The sequence below is a fragment of the Mauremys mutica genome, chromosome 18, assembly GCF_020497125.1.
Source record: "Mauremys mutica isolate MM-2020 ecotype Southern chromosome 18, ASM2049712v1, whole genome shotgun sequence".
Lineage (NCBI taxonomy): Eukaryota > Metazoa > Chordata > Testudines > Geoemydidae > Mauremys > Mauremys mutica.
Genome location: NC_059089.1, coordinates 23,171,860 through 23,187,024, shown reverse-complemented (window position 1 = coordinate 23,187,024; position 15,165 = coordinate 23,171,860). Strand labels below are relative to the sequence as shown.

General features: G+C 47.7%; 1 protein-coding gene across 8 annotated transcripts in view; it reads left to right on the top strand.

Annotated features, from left to right (window-relative positions):
* GPSM1 (G protein signaling modulator 1) overlaps nt 1-15,165 on the top strand; it is a 140,182-nt gene that overhangs the window by 83,163 nt on the left and 41,854 nt on the right. For 7 of the 8 annotated variants that reach the window (XM_044992587.1, XM_044992586.1, XM_044992585.1 and 4 more), the window contains one exon: nt 9,310-9,380. In XM_044992587.1, the coding sequence (XP_044848522.1) occupies nt 9,310-9,380 (71 nt within the window). Of the gene's footprint in view, nt 1-5,541; nt 5,560-9,309; nt 9,381-15,165 lie in introns of those variants that run through there. The other variant, XM_044992593.1, reaches the window with a different exon arrangement.

Below are 15,165 nucleotides of genomic sequence, written 5' to 3'. Positions count from 1 at the left end.
CTGCTGCAGGCTCCCACCCCCACCCCCCTGGTGCGCTCGCCCCCACCCCCTTTGAAGAGGTTGCTGTAATGATGGCGTTTTAGCTTGACACAGATTTCCCTGGCAGGTGTCAGCAGAATGCGATCAGAGCCGCGCTGTGTGCATTCCAATCACTAGACCACGTCTCAGGGCAGTTCTGAGCCCTCGACGCCAAGTCTAGTTTTACAGGGCCTGTTTTGTGGGTGTTTTTTCAAAAGCCGGGTGGCTGTTCTGGGGACTGGTATTTACGGTAGTGCCTAGATCTCCTCGCCAGGGGCCGGACCCCGTTGTGCGAGGTGCTGGGCAAACATACACGGCAGGTCTGCACTACGGCAGCCACCGTGCACAGCAAGGGTGTTGTGGCTGGGCTGCTGCGCCGCCGTTGACACTTCCTACATCAAAATCTGCCAGCTGGGCAATTTAAATGCCCTGGGTGGAGGGGGGGAGCATGCCGGGCTGGAGCTCAAATAGCAAGGGGCTGGCAAGCCCCTTTCAGGAGCCGACCCACAGATCCTGAACCCCAAGGCTCGAATCCCTTTTCCCCTTTTAGTCCTTCAATTAACCTCACTGGGCTTTGGCTCAGGCCCCAAGGGGGAGAGAAGCAGCTCCTGAGAGAGTGAACGTTGAAGGGTGCCGAGGGCCAGGGCCAAAGCGTGTCGTGTTTTGTGGTGATCTGTGGCGACGCTGGCGCACTGTAGGGCAGCCCCTGTGCCCACGGTGGCACTGGGTCAAGCCGCTGAGCCAACCACGCGAGCTGCGCCATGGCCCTGCCGCAAGAGCCAGAGAGAGGGCGGGTAGAAGAACATCTTAGCCCTCTAGCCTTGAGAGACTGGATTTCTGTGGAGCTTCGCTGTCGGGTTTAATCCGGCGCAGCCTCCCCACAGGGGCTCGGCATGTCCCTGGCCCACAAATAGAACTGCCGCTCGTTACACTTCCAGAGGGGGCTTTGCTTTGTCTTTAACGGGGATGGAGTAGGCAGCTCCCCGCGGGTGGGGGAGCCTAGGAGTCATCAAAGCACATGTCATCTCGAGGAGAGCTCCTTAAACAGCCCCCTGAGTCACCGCTACGCACGTTCTGCGGGATCTTATCAAAGCCTTGCAGCTCCGAGGTGCCCGTCGGAGACGGAGGGTGTCTTTAAAAGAGCGTAGCTCTCCCAGCCCACGCTCGCCTCGCGAGGGGTACAGCGACTCTGGGTGAGGCTGGATTACAGGTGGGGGCTCATCACCACGATTAGGAAAATCCCTGTTAACAGGTGGTGGTGAAGAGAGATTTCCCCTCCCAGTGGTTTCTATGGTTGTGTCTTATTTTGTATTGAGCTGCTACCGCTGCAACCGTGCACCACCAGTGACTACAGTCGCGCAAGCCAAGCAAGGCCGGGCCCGGCTGTTGGGAGGCCTCCCTGGGAAATGCCAGTGCTGCAGGAAGCAGTGTTGGTTATTGCTCTTTCCTTCCGAGTCAGTACTGACTCCTTCCCCTCAGCATACCGCCTCCCCAGCCTGTTGTAATTAAACAGTGCTGTACAAAGGGCAGAGCGTGAGAGCATGGCGGTGGTGCTTGTTTCCACCAGGAAGCAGAATGCCTCATGCTTGTGATCTTACAACGTGTTCCTCTTCTTCTTGCCTTCCATATATTGTATGCTTGAGAGAGCGCCTTGAACCAGCGCAACCGTGGCCCGGGGTGACCTGCAGTGCTGCTGGGATGTTCAAAGGCTGTTATGGCAGCAACCAGCTGACCCGGCTGCACTATGGCTGGGGATTGCAGCACTGGCAAGGTGGACACAGAGGTTGTGCCTCGTTTTCCTGAAAAGCATCATGGGAAGAACCTTCCCGTAGAAACAGGGCAGGTGCGAGCTTGGCTGAACTTTTCAATCGAAGACCCAAATCACGCATCCTTAGTGCCGCACTAGGGTATAAACCCAGGGTCTCACTCCATAGCCTCTTGGCCCCGGGGGAAAGCATGGCATTTGCATGACCTACATGCTAAGACACTCTTTGGATTGAGAAGCACTGGGATGAAACCTTGGCACTGAAGGGGGTAGTTAAGGGCTGCTTCATGTTTAGCTGGCCTCTTTGCCAGAGCAAAGCGCATCCATGGCATGTTGCCAGTGGAATTTGCCGGCACAGCTTTCGGAGTGCCCATAAATGCTTCCCTCTGTCAATGAGCGCTGATTAGATAGAAGAAGGCCTTCTCTCTGCAGAGCCACTGCCCCCTACGGGTGTATGCGCTCTCCTCATCCTCCATCTGTTCAAGATCCTACAGCGAACACCAGATAAACGCCAGTCTCCATCCGTAGGGGTATCTGGAACGAGGGAACCGTACCCAGTCACAGCTGTAACGTTACTCCAACTAAACTGCTAACCTGAAATGGCTGCATTGGCTGCTATTAGAGGTGCACAGTGTATAGAGATGGGGCTAAGGAGCTGCCATTTGCATTGGAGGCTGAATCCTTACTGATGTCCAGCCTCTTTGGTGATGTTCTTGTGAGATGTGACCTCAGGATTCGCCTGTCATCTTGGACTTCATTGGCATCTGGACCGGAGAACTGGTAACTTCTGGCTTTGACTGTTAACCCAACCCAGAACTGCAGTGGCAGGCTCGATCCAGGGATTTGGATCCAACCTTAGTGTTCGGATTTGAGGTTCTGATTTGGGCCTCTCTCTCTCTCTCTCTCTCTTGCTGATAAAATTAGAGTCCCTGATCCTGAAGACTGATTGACATGTATGGATCTGTACATCCTATTCTGGGTGCAACGCATCACAGATCCCCAGCTGCACGGATCAGATTGTCGGGTCAGGGCTGTGGACAGCTTCTGTGTTCCATGCTAGCTGAGAACCTCACGTTTTCCTCAATTGCTGTAGTGCCAGCAACAGGGTACAGCGGACAGGGCATTGGGGTGGGGAACTCTGTGCCTGGCTCTGACACCGACCTGCTGTGTGACCCTGGACAAGACCCTTTTTCTTGTGTATTTGGAGTGTAAAACTGGGACTGTCTCTCGCTGTGTGTATGCACACTGCCTGCCCCTAGATAGGGTGCCTGCAGCAGTTGTGCAAATAAATAGTAATAATAATATCCACCATTGGAGCTGAAATTTTACGAGACAACTCATAACTCACTGAATGTGAATCATAGCCCTGAGCCTCCTGCAACCTGAACTGTAAAATGAACTTAATCCAGACTGAAAAATCCTCTCCTCAGGACATCTCTGTATATCTGGAGCACTTGAGACATTCATGCTACTGTCAGATGTCCTTGTATGTCATGTGTGCTTCCTTAACCACACGTACGTTCGATTAAATTCCATTCTCCATAGGGAAGCATTTGAATCAATATGTTTCCTGGAAGATGAGCAGAGAATAAAACGCTTGCAATCTTGTTTGATAGTCTCAAATTCCAAGCAAAGTGGGTCTCTCATAATGCATGTGAGTAACTTTACTCTTGGGAGTAATCTTAGCAAACCCGGCAGACCTGCCCACATGTGCAGAGTGGCTCACAACATGTGTAAAGTTACTCACGTGTAAATATTTGCTGAACTGGGGCCTCTATTTTTTTTGGTTGGATACAAATGCAATAAAAAGCCTTTTAAAATCAAATAATTCATCTTTTCCAAGTGTCTTCTTCTAAAGCCCATCTGCTCCCCTCCCCCCAAGTATTTCACTGCAGAAAACACGGCACTGGAAATCCCTTTCAACATCAATGAGTGGCAAATTAAAACCCCAAACGTGGTCAGTCAGTTTAGAGCTAATGGTTTACAGAATAAGAAAGCCGTCCATAAAACACGTCTGTCAGTGGCTCACAGATGCGTATAAATGTATTGCCCCTTTCAAACACAAACAGAACATGTTTTGAAAGGCTTGTGTGAAGGTTGTTAGTTGTGACCGGCGAAGGGCAAATAACAACGGCATGAAGTGCCGCGGCTTCTCAAAGTGCCAGAGGGATGAGCTGCAGCGGCTTGAACTACCTCCTGTCCTGGGTTCCACCCACCCAGCTCTGCCAATGCCCGTCATTACCTGCATTATCTTGGGCAAGTCACTGAACCTCCCTAGGTCTCGCTTTCCCCGGCTATCTCATGGGGCAAAGTGCTTTCATAGCCCTGTGCAGAAGGTGCTGGAGCAGGGCAAGGGTTTGTTGTTATTAAACAGCCCCTCTGGACGATAAAAGTGGTAGAGGTGTCGCGAGACGTCCCTGGATCCTCCTGTCAGTACACAAGACGTACCCTGATTCTGACCTATTAACGTCACTTCAGCGAGGCTGGAGAGTATCTAGCGGAAGCGTGCGTTCCAGCGCGTCGCATTGGATTCCTGCGCTGCAGACACGGGCCAGACCCCTTCTCTTTCACTGCCTGATGCAAAGTCACCAAGAGGCCAGTGGGCCAGATGCTGAGCAGTGACGTTCCTGCTGCGCACGAGGGGAGCCATTCCCAAGGCCTGCCCTGGACATTGGAGAGGAAAAAGGCAGGATTTTCCAGTTCAGTCGATTCTGGTAAACAACTGGATCCATGGCCTGCAAAGCTGGAACCTACTTTCCATAATTCAGTCACTCCAGGAAATGGGAGAGCTTTTAACTCTCCCAAAGGTGGTGGTGGCTGTGAGTAGTAATGTATAAATATAGGGAAATACAGAATGTGTGTATGAGAGCGAGGTCGGAATGGGTGTTGGATATAGGTAGATATGGAGGGCTGTCTGTGGGAGGTGGAGAAAGGTAAAGAGGTAAGAACGGGTGTTTGTAGAGACGAGGTGGTTTAAAAGAGAGGGGGGGTATTTATGAGTATATCTCAAATATGTGCATAGAGAGAACATACGTGTGTCTCTCTGTGCTTATCTCAGTACAGATCATTTTATGAAGGCCGTCGCTTCTGCCTGCTTTAAGATCAGGTGGTGGCGGACGTATCCGGTTTTATAAAACGCAAAAACTGAAATGTGAAAACCATTTAACTCAGCCCAAATCGTCAAGCCAGAGAGATTCCGATTGGTTAATCAAGCTATTTAGCTCATAAAGTGGATATATTTTTTTAAACGATTTAGAAAAAAACAACCCATGACCTTGAGTATCAAAAAAAAGCAAAAACAAAAAACCCAGATTCTCCAAAAAAAAATAAGCCATGAATACAGTCAGTCAGTTAGGTTGCTCAGCTGATGTTCACAAAAAGGTTTCAACTTGCTAGATTAAAGACCTCTGCAAACCTTAAAGACAGAGAGAGCATTTAGAAATGCCCCTGAGGTTTTCCGTTAGTCTGCAATGGGCTTCGTAAACATGCCAATAAATACAGGGGAGAAGAAAAAAAACTACAGAGTAACAGACACAGGTTTTCAGTTGCTCAATCTTTTGCATTCACGGCTGCTGCTGTTGATCAGTGGAGGAAAGAGAGAGAAAGAGAGTGTCAATTTTTTTTGCTGAATATTAGGCAGTTACAAATATCTCTGGGAAAAATAATCTGGAGGAGGTTGTGGGACGGGACACCCCGAAGTTACTTTGGAACCATCTGAAGAGATGCCCTGGTCTGTGATAGAGAATTAGCTGGATTCACATTTTCTCAGTGGTTAGGTGAGTATGGAAATCTCTGCTATTCTTGAGGCTGAGTGTGATTAAAGGCACCACATTCTGGTGTTGGTTGCACCCCTGTGTAAATGTGAAGAAACTCCAATGAGCTCTGTGGATTTACTCCAAACTTAGGGCTAGCTTCTGAGACCTTTACTCACACTGAGTAGTACAGTATCTTACTCTTCGTCCATTCGTTTGAATGGGGCTGCTTGCAGAGTAAGGTATTACTCAGTGGAAGTGTGGAAAAATTGTGGTAACTGAGTTCAGAATTTGGCCCCATAACTGATTTTAATTTCTCTCCCAGGTAACTAGATATTTGGAAGATGTATTTGTTAACTCTTAACTTTTCCCTCAGCTGAATTTGAAATCCTAGTGGCAATAAAGGAAGACCACACTGCCACAACTGAAAAAACAAATTGTGTTACACCCCAATTACTGGGAAAGTCTCAGATGAATACGTATATTAAAGTAACAAAGGAAAGGTAGGTTTGTCAGATCAGAGATTAATGCTTTTATCTCCAACGGTCTAATGCTATTGCAAATACACTCAAGCAGTGAGGATGGAGGTGTATAATTAACGAGTCTTGAGGCTGTTAGAAATGATCTCTATTTATCTAATCAGAGCACTGCTCTTTGTTTTCACCGGGGTGCAGGCTTGCTTTAGAACACTGGACTTCACCTCTCAAAAGCATTGCTTCAGCAAGAACAAAATGTGGAAGCTGCTTTAAATGTTTATAATGATCTTGGTTCCAAACCCCTCGCTGCACATAACGAAGGAGGCTGTTGCTTACTTACTCCAAGGAAAGTTCAGTGCCTTGAGCAGCTTTCGGGTAGCTGTGGAGATTTGTGGGCACCTTTATTGAACGGTCCTTAACACCGCCGCCCCCTTCCCGCCCCCCGCCTTCTATTTCTCAACTCCCATATGGACTCCCTGTTTATACAGAAGCACCCAGAGAGAATCTCTCTAGGAGCAGAAATAATAATCCTGCCCAGATTCTCTGAGTCTCGCTGATACCTAGAGGGTGCAAAGCACTCCTGGATATCAGGGAGCAACCGTCACAGCAGATGCAGGAGAAAGATTCTTCCAAAATGAATGTTGTCCGAGAAACGCCTTCTGTTTTTAATGGGAGGTTCCTGGAAGGTAACTCTGGTAACTGGGATGGGAGGAGCACACTTCGATTTGGGGTGGGGACGGGGGAGCCTAGGTGGTAGGGCCCCTCCCCTCCGCTCTGTCAGCGCCCGAAGATGACTTGTGAAAAGGGAGGGAATGTGGCTCCATGGTCAGAGCATTCTGGGGCTGCCAGGCCCTTGCTGTGTGACCTTGGGCTCAGCTCTGGGCTCTGTCTAGGCTCCAAGGGACAGCGATGTCCTGGGGCGGGGGCCCAGGAGGGGCTTGGGCAGTGTTTGCAAAATGCTTTAAAATGACTAGAGAACAGGTGCTCTATAGACAGTGGGCCAAACTCTCTGATTGTGTAGATTGGTGCAATGCCATTGGCGGCAGCGGAGCCGTGTCAGTTTACACCAATAGAGAATTTGACCCGAGCACATATTTACTTGGGCCCTGTTCGTGTTCTGAGTGCAAATGCTGCGGCTGATGATTAATGCTCTCAGATACTGAGGCTCTGTAAGGTCTCTTAGCAAAAGTAGGCAGGGACGGAGGCAAAAATTGCAAAAGCAAATTAGCTCTACCCAAGTTGCTTAGAGTGGCAGAGGCCTTTCTTCCCATCTGCCCAAAAGCTGGGCGAGCTCTGTGGCTGAACCCTGGCCAACTGCCTGACTTCCGGGATAGAGTCCTGTTTTGCTGAGCGAGTGCCAGCTGAGACATTGGCCTTGACTTTGCAGCTGTGGCAAGGCAACAGATCTCCCTGTTGGAGGGACATGGTGGTTGCCCCGGTGTTCACCTTGCTCTTTGCTTTCAAGCCTAACAAAAAAAATCCTTTTCTCTAGAGAGATTTAATTTCTGTGTAGGTCCCAATTCCACAAACTGTTCCAATTCAGCCTGTGCTCAATTTTAAGCATGTGTTGAATTCCTGTTGACTTTAATGTGACTTTAGCACATGCTTAAAACGAAGCAGGTGCTGCCACACTTTGCTGAATAGAGATGGACTTAAACGTGTGTCAGTGTCTTGCTGAACTGAGGCTTTAGGACTGTAATAATCCAAGTATTTTAGGCTGACAGGACAGAGTTTAGGGGTAATGCAATTAGATATAGGTTAGTAAAATGAAATTACCATTGTGACAAGATGGCCGATGTTCATATGGTGGGTCCTGCGCTTTTCTTGGGGGGGGAGGGCTAAGACGTCACCCCCTTGCCCCTGCTCCTGGGTGCCGAGGGCCCTGCTAGTGCCCGGGAAGGTGGTAGAGGAAGGAAGCAGGGTAGGGGTCTGGGTTTGCTGCTCGCTCTGAGTCCCAGCCCCTCTCAACCTGTGCGGGTTTCTTACCCTCTTCTCCCTTAGGTGGGGTTATCCTCAGTCCTTAGGCACTCGGGGGAGGGAGTCTCCCTGCCCTGCCGGGGCAGGGTCTCCCTTACTTCGGTTCTCTGGGCTTCTACATCTCCCAACACACCTCCAAGCTCCAGTCCTCTCTCCTTCCTCCTCCCCCTCTGACTGCCTGAAGCAGGGGGGTTTATTAGATTCCTCACACGGCCTTAATTGACTACTGGTGCTCCAATTAACCTGTTGCTGGGGCCGCCCGCGGGGGGCAAGTGGGGCAATTTGCCCCAGGCCCTGCGAGCCCTGGCTGAGAATCCGGTGGTCCGGGTCTTCGGCGGCACTTCGGCGATGGCCCCTTCACTCACTCCAGGTCTTTGGCGGCACTTCGGCGACGGGCCCTTCACTCGCTCCGGTTCTTTGGCGGCATGAAGGTCCCGGTTACACACAGGCTCGCAATGCAGCTGGACTCAGCTTGGTGCTGTTGTTTCCTGTAGAAGCGTAATGCTGCTCTGCTTCCCCATAATTATCCCCGCCCCCCCTCACCATTTAGTGTGTCTATTACATGCATTAGTTGCATTTTGTCTTAAACTGGTTGTAAATTCCTTGAGTCTGGGAATGTACCTTGCGCTGTGTTTTGTGCAATCCCCAGTGCAATGGCATCTCAATCCTGATCCAGGTGCCTGGACACTACCGTAATACAAATATCTGAGATTATTAATGGGCGTTGCTGTGGGAAATCAGAATAGTTTTGCTCTTGTTGAATTTGCTGTCACAGGAACCATACAAAGCTCTGTAGTTTCCTCTACCTCTCACAGTTTCCATTCTCAGGAATCAGGATGGCTTTTGTTTTCTGAGCCTGAAAACTTCCAATTAGATACATGCAGCGTCCCCACTATGCTATAGTCACCATGGCTGGGAAAACTCCTGGCACAACCCCCACCCCCACCTGGCTCTCCCTTTCTCGGGAGTCTAGGTTTGGGTGGGAACCATGTGACATTCAGTGATTTCAGGTGGCAGAGACACTACATTTAAAGGATTGGGACCAGTCTTTCCCTACACAAGCGGCGACCCCTGTTTGAGAAACCCTGCTCTAGTTTTTACTAACTGAACTGCGATAGTGGTTTGAAAAAACAAACAAAAGGGAACAAAACATGTTCTGAATCTCAAGGACAACCCGGCTGCAACATCCTGTCCTGTTGACTTTATATCACTCCAGTTAACAGGAGCCGGGGTCTGCTGTGGATTGAATTTTATCTGCATGACATTAATGCCGACAATAGGTGACAGCCACTTCATGCAAGTCCGTGTTGTTGTTTTTCAGGAGCTAGGCCTAAGAGAAGCCAAAGGAACAGCATGGACAGTTTAGACCTCTTGAAGTTCCCCTCCGAAAAGGTAAGCAGAGCTTCTGTTAAAGGAGTCATGGAGGGAAGGGGCAGGGAGACAGGACAACCAAATTCGCATTGGCTGGCCTAGGAGATTAAATATCAGGACTCTATAATGGCTTGTTGGATGACTTCATCTGCGGGGACATGTGCAATTAGTAGATATCACTAGAGTTGCTGGGATTAACCAAAGAGGGTTTCTAGGGATCCTGGAGGAGGGGAACAGCTGGTTGAGCTACAAAAGGCACTTGGTTGAAATCTGAAAAACCAATGGCTGCACTTTCTGAAAAACAGTCCTTCCTGGAGAGGACGATAGTTAGTTTTTAACCCTGTTAGCTCTTGGTGGCCAATCTCAATCTGTTTTCCTCTGGGACAGGGCTGTCTTCAGGGTGAATGTGGAATGAGAGGCCAAAGGCAGGAGCCTTCACATTACCACTGAGGCTTTCCTGCCAGTGGCTTCTCCTTAGGAAATGTTGGGTCCAGGCATGTTTCTTCTCCGCGCTCTCTCTCTCTCTCTCTCTCTCTCTCATATGCTTAGGCTTGTGTCTGAGCCAGCTGGAAGATGCTGAAACCTCCCATCTTCGGGGAAAAAAATAATTTTCCTGTGAAACCTTCCCCAGGCCACTGACTTTCTTCTTGGGATTCTGCTGGCAATTACTGCCTTTGTCACGGGGTCTAGTCGTTCCCTCGCCTTGTGGAGATTTCCCAGGCCAGTAGCACTCTGCCTTGCTTTGAATGTAATCTATAGTAATAATTACCATCTAGATTGCCCTTTCCATCCATAGATCTAGCTATGTTAGAATTATCACCCCCCCCCTCCTCTTTACAGATGGGGAAACTGAGGCACAGAGCGGGGACCTGGCTCACCCAAGGTTGCAGAGTGAGTTACGGGTCAGGGTAGGCCTAGCAAGCAAAGACCAGATTTCCAAAGATACGTAGGCACCTAAAGATGTGGATGGGTGCCTAACTCCCACTGGCTTTCAGTGGAAATCAGGTACCTAACCTGCTATGGGGTTTGTGTAAATTCTGCTCGGCGTCCATCCGTAGGTGCTGGCGCTGGGGGTTCTACCGCACCCGCTGGCTTGAAAATGGTTTACTGGGTTTACAGTGGGTTCAATGGCTCTCAACACCCCCACTATAAAAACGGTTCCAGCGCCACTGTGTCCGTCTGCATCTTTAGGCACCTAAACACCTCTGTAAGTCTGACCCCAGACCTCTCGAGTCCCCGACGAGATCACTGCCCTGTTAATTCACCCAGCCATTGACCGGGACACATTGTGCTGTGCAGCTGGAGTGGTGCTAGTTGTGCCAGCCTCCCCCGCGCAGCATCCAGCCTGCTGTTCTGACTCAGGAGCTGTGACGCCCAGGCCGCGGCGCTTGAGATCAGAGAGTGTCTGAATGAGCATCTGAGGGATAGTTAGTGCTGAGTAACCGGATGGCCTTGGGGACTCTCTCGCTGATGTGTGGTTTGCTGCGTGCTTCAGTGTAATAGCTGAGCCCTCAGGCAGGATTATGAGCTTCCAGAGATCCTGCTGGGAGGCTGGAGTAAATGGGAGCTGTCAGCAGGCAGCGGCTGAGTTCTCCCATTCTCCTTTAAGTGGCCCTTGAGGAGAGAGTGTATTTTGGTCTCTTCCTAGGCCGCCTCAGATGCCTTGTTCCTTCTGCTCTTCAGCCCACTTGGAGGGAATGTGATTATAGCCCGGGGCGGGGGGCCATCCGCTCTGAGCCTAGGGTGACCAGACAGCAAATGTGAAAAATCAGGACAGGGGATGGGGGGTAATAGGAGCCTATATAAGAAAAAGACCCAAAAATCAGGACTGTCCCTATAAAATCAGGACATCTGGTCACCTTATGACTGAGCCTCCAGTGGGGGAAGAGTGATCAGGTTAAAGCTCACATCTCTGTCTCATCTCTTCAGTCTCTCCAGCCTCTTTTCCACCCCATCACCCAATTCTCTCACCCTTTCCTGCCCCGATCCCTCGGTCACTTTCACAGATTCATGGACGAGAGCATTTTAGATCATCTAGTCTGATCTCCTGTATAATGCAGGCCTCAAATTTCAGTTACCCCTGTATTGAGCCCAGTAACTTGTTTGACTAAAGCATCTTCCAGGAGGGCATCCAGTCTTGATCTAAAGATATCGTGAATAGAGAATCCACCCCATCCCCTGGGAGTTTGTTCCAATGGTTAATCACTCTCCTGTTAAAAATTTGTGCTCTGTTATATGATTTGATTTGTCTGGTTTTAACTTCCAGCTTTTGGATCATGTTGGATGGAGAATGGATAAAAATAAATGATTTTTTTAAAGGATTTTTTTAATTTAATGCAGGTTTATTTTTTTAAAACAAACCTATTGAAAATTAAATATGAAATTGACAACCTATGTTAAGGCCTCAACTTATTATAATCTATTAAAATAATTTAAATTAAATACCCCCCAAAATGCTAAGCGTTACGTGTTTGCTGCAGTGTTTTAAAGAAAGTCAGACCGCTGAACTGGTGGAAGTCACTGGGTCAGCGCCCGGAACCCGAGTTCATTGAAGTATTAAATCAGTTTTTGACAACAGTAGCCTTTTCTGCTTGTGCAGAAAGAATATTTTCTTCATTTTAGTTTATTCAGCCAGTTCAATTCAATGACCTGTTCATTCAAAGACCTGTTCATTCAAAGTTAAGGAACCAATTAGGAATTGAAAAAAACAGGAAAGCTTGTTTTCCTCTTCCAATCTATGAATAAAAACTAGGTGTGAGAGATGAGATCTATTAGTTCTAAAATCCTTGAAGGACATGGTGACCAAAAACAAGCTGTTCAGTTCATTAACTACAGATAATACTTCCTTTCTTTAATAGCTCATTTAGCTTAAAATGTAAAATATGTTTTAATAAACGTTGTGGTTATGTATCCAGCACTTTTAAGGTACTTCTAGTTATGTCAGAGAAATGTTCTTTTTGTGCATTATAATTGAATTTGTATTACCAGCCAGAGAGATCATGAATACAAATCACAAATAATAAATAAATTAATCATCATCTAGTAAATAAGAAATGCATCATTAACCATAGTCTAATATAAAAATGTAAAAATTAAGACTCTGAATAAATGAAGTTATATAAATTACACTATATAATTGCTTAAATAAATTTGTATAGATACAGTATACCCTCCTCGTTTGCAAAAAGTAGTACCAAATTTAGTGTAAATGCTATATTTAGCTGCAAATCAACATGTTCTAGTGGTTACCAACTAATGAGATCAACCTTTCTTTAGTAAAATAACTAAAAAGTAGAAATGCAAAGCATGATTTAAATCAGCAAGGAGTAAACCTCAATTTAAATAATTGATTTTAATCATCATTAAAATTGATTGATTTAAATGTCTTTGATATAGATCAATCCATCCTGCTTGTTATGTCTCTCTCTGCCAGATTAAAGATCCCTTTAGTATCCAGTATTTTCTCCCTGTGAAGCTACATGTACGCTGTAATCAAATCACCTCTCCATTTTCTTCTTGATAAACTAAGCACACTGAGCTCTTTAAGTTTCTCACTCTATGGCACTTTCTCCTGCCCTCAAGTCATTTTTATGGCTCTTTCCTGCACCCTTTTAGAAATTTAGACCCCAGAACTGGATGCAGTATTCCAGTATGGATCTCTCAAATGCTGTGTACAGAGATAAAATCACCTTTCTCCTCCGACTCAGTACTCCCCTGTTTAGACGTGTAGGTGCTGGAAATAGGGGTGCTGGAGGTGCTGCCACACCACCTGGCTTGAAGTGGTTTCCATCATATACAGGGTTTGCAGTTTGGCTGAATGGCTCTCAGCACCCCCACTATACAAATTGTTCCAGCCCCCCTGCATCTAAGGATCACATGAGCCTGTTTTGTCACAGCATCGCACTGGGAGCCTATGGCTGATTTGTTTCTCTGCTCTCCGGAGTCACTGTTTTCCATGCCATTTTTAGCAGCAGAGTGTCCCACTGCCTGCCCTCTACCAGCGCCTTTCACTGCGGCATGTAGCCCCCCACGGAGTGCCTGTACTCTACATGTGTAGTGTAGACAGAGCCTTGGTGGAGTCTTTTCAAAACCCAACCCTGCCTGTCCTTCCACTGGGCAAAGGAGGTTCCCTTGGTCAGAGGGGATAATGAAACCAGCTCGTGGTGGGGTTGAATCATGCATTTAAAATAACAAAGTGTTATTCCATGCTGAGCCAGCACCTTCACCTGTTTTTCTGCTTTCTCTGGAGAAGTGTCTTTTGTTGTCAATATAAAGAGCTACTTGCATGTGGTTTCCCAACAGAGGGAGGTTGGTGAAGATGCATGAAAGGATTCTAGAACAGGGCTTTGCCAGCAAACGTGGATAGAACTAAGAGCCATCAAGAGATCAAAATCCCTCATCCAAATGACTCTTGAACTTCGGGACGTTCAAAACTTGGATCCAGGTTAAATCTCTGCAGTTTGATCTCCTCTCTCTGGAACCCACGTGCCTCTGCTCTTCTTGGTCCCATCCAGACTAAGCGCCAAAATACTCCACCTCCAGGAAGCCCATTCTTGGGAGGCCCCCGACCCTCTCTGCAGATTCAGGAAGTTCAGCTAGTTCAACTCTGTTCAGACAAAACTATAACCTCTGCCTTTTGGGTCATTGCTCGCCTCTAACCCTGATCTGTGCTGGGCTCCTGGAGGGTGGATGGATGAAAAGGAAGAATATCTCCCTAGGCGTGGAAGCAAGTGGATGGAAAGGGAGTGATTCTGCTCCTGCAGTAGCTGATTCCTTTGTTGAGCTCTAAGGACCCTTTGTGTTTGCAAATCAGAGAGATGCCTGTTACTATCTGTAGGGGAAATGGTTTTTTCTATGACAATTACACCCACTACGGATGGAATTAAAGTGATTGAATCAATTTCTGGGGAGTTGCTTCAGAATGATTGAGTCACATACGTCTGCCTGACCTGATAGTTTTTCTCTCTGAGTAGTTTGAAATGTGACCAAGCTGCTGGGTTCTCCTCGGTTTCCTATAGGAAATCCTTGCATCCTGTTTATTATCCTTATGGAGCACTGGCCATGTGCTAGGTGGTGTAGAGGAAGATGCTGCCTCTGTGTCACGCGCTGCATCAGTGATTTAGGCCAAGATTTGTGCAGGATTGTTTGTGCTTTCGCTACAAACGGGTGATATCCTTGAAAGTCCCAAGTCCTATTTGTTAGTTGACACCTCTCAAATGTTTTGCAGTATTGTTCCAGCAAGGAATCAGGCCCCTTTGGGGAAGGGGAACTGACCGACCTGAGCAGGCTTTGAAAAGCAGCTATAGAGGTAGAGAGCTGACAGTCAGGAAGAGAGAAGGCAACTAGGAGACCTCTCTGATGTGGTGGTTACCTCCAGTCACATCTTAATATGTTGTCCTGGGATTGCAGCCAGGCCTGCAGGATGGTTATCTATGTGCCTGGTAAATATAATACGTTACTGGTCTTGACTCATACACACACATCTAAAATATCCCTCCCTCTCTAAACAGAACACAAGTCCCCACCCCTTCCCATCCTGGACTCTTCAAGAATGATGATGTGCTCCCCAAAAATGCTAATGACAAGCTAGTGTAAACTGGACTAATTTTGTTTCCTGTGAATGATACATCCTCTCCAGTAATGCATATTGTCTGCTACTCAATGGTGCATCAGTCACAAACTAGGGGTCACCAAATAAAACTAATAGGCAGCAGGTTTAAAACAAACAAAAGGAAGTATTTCTTCATACAACACACAGTCAATCTGTGGAACTCCTTGCCAGATGATGTTGTGAAGGGCAAGACTA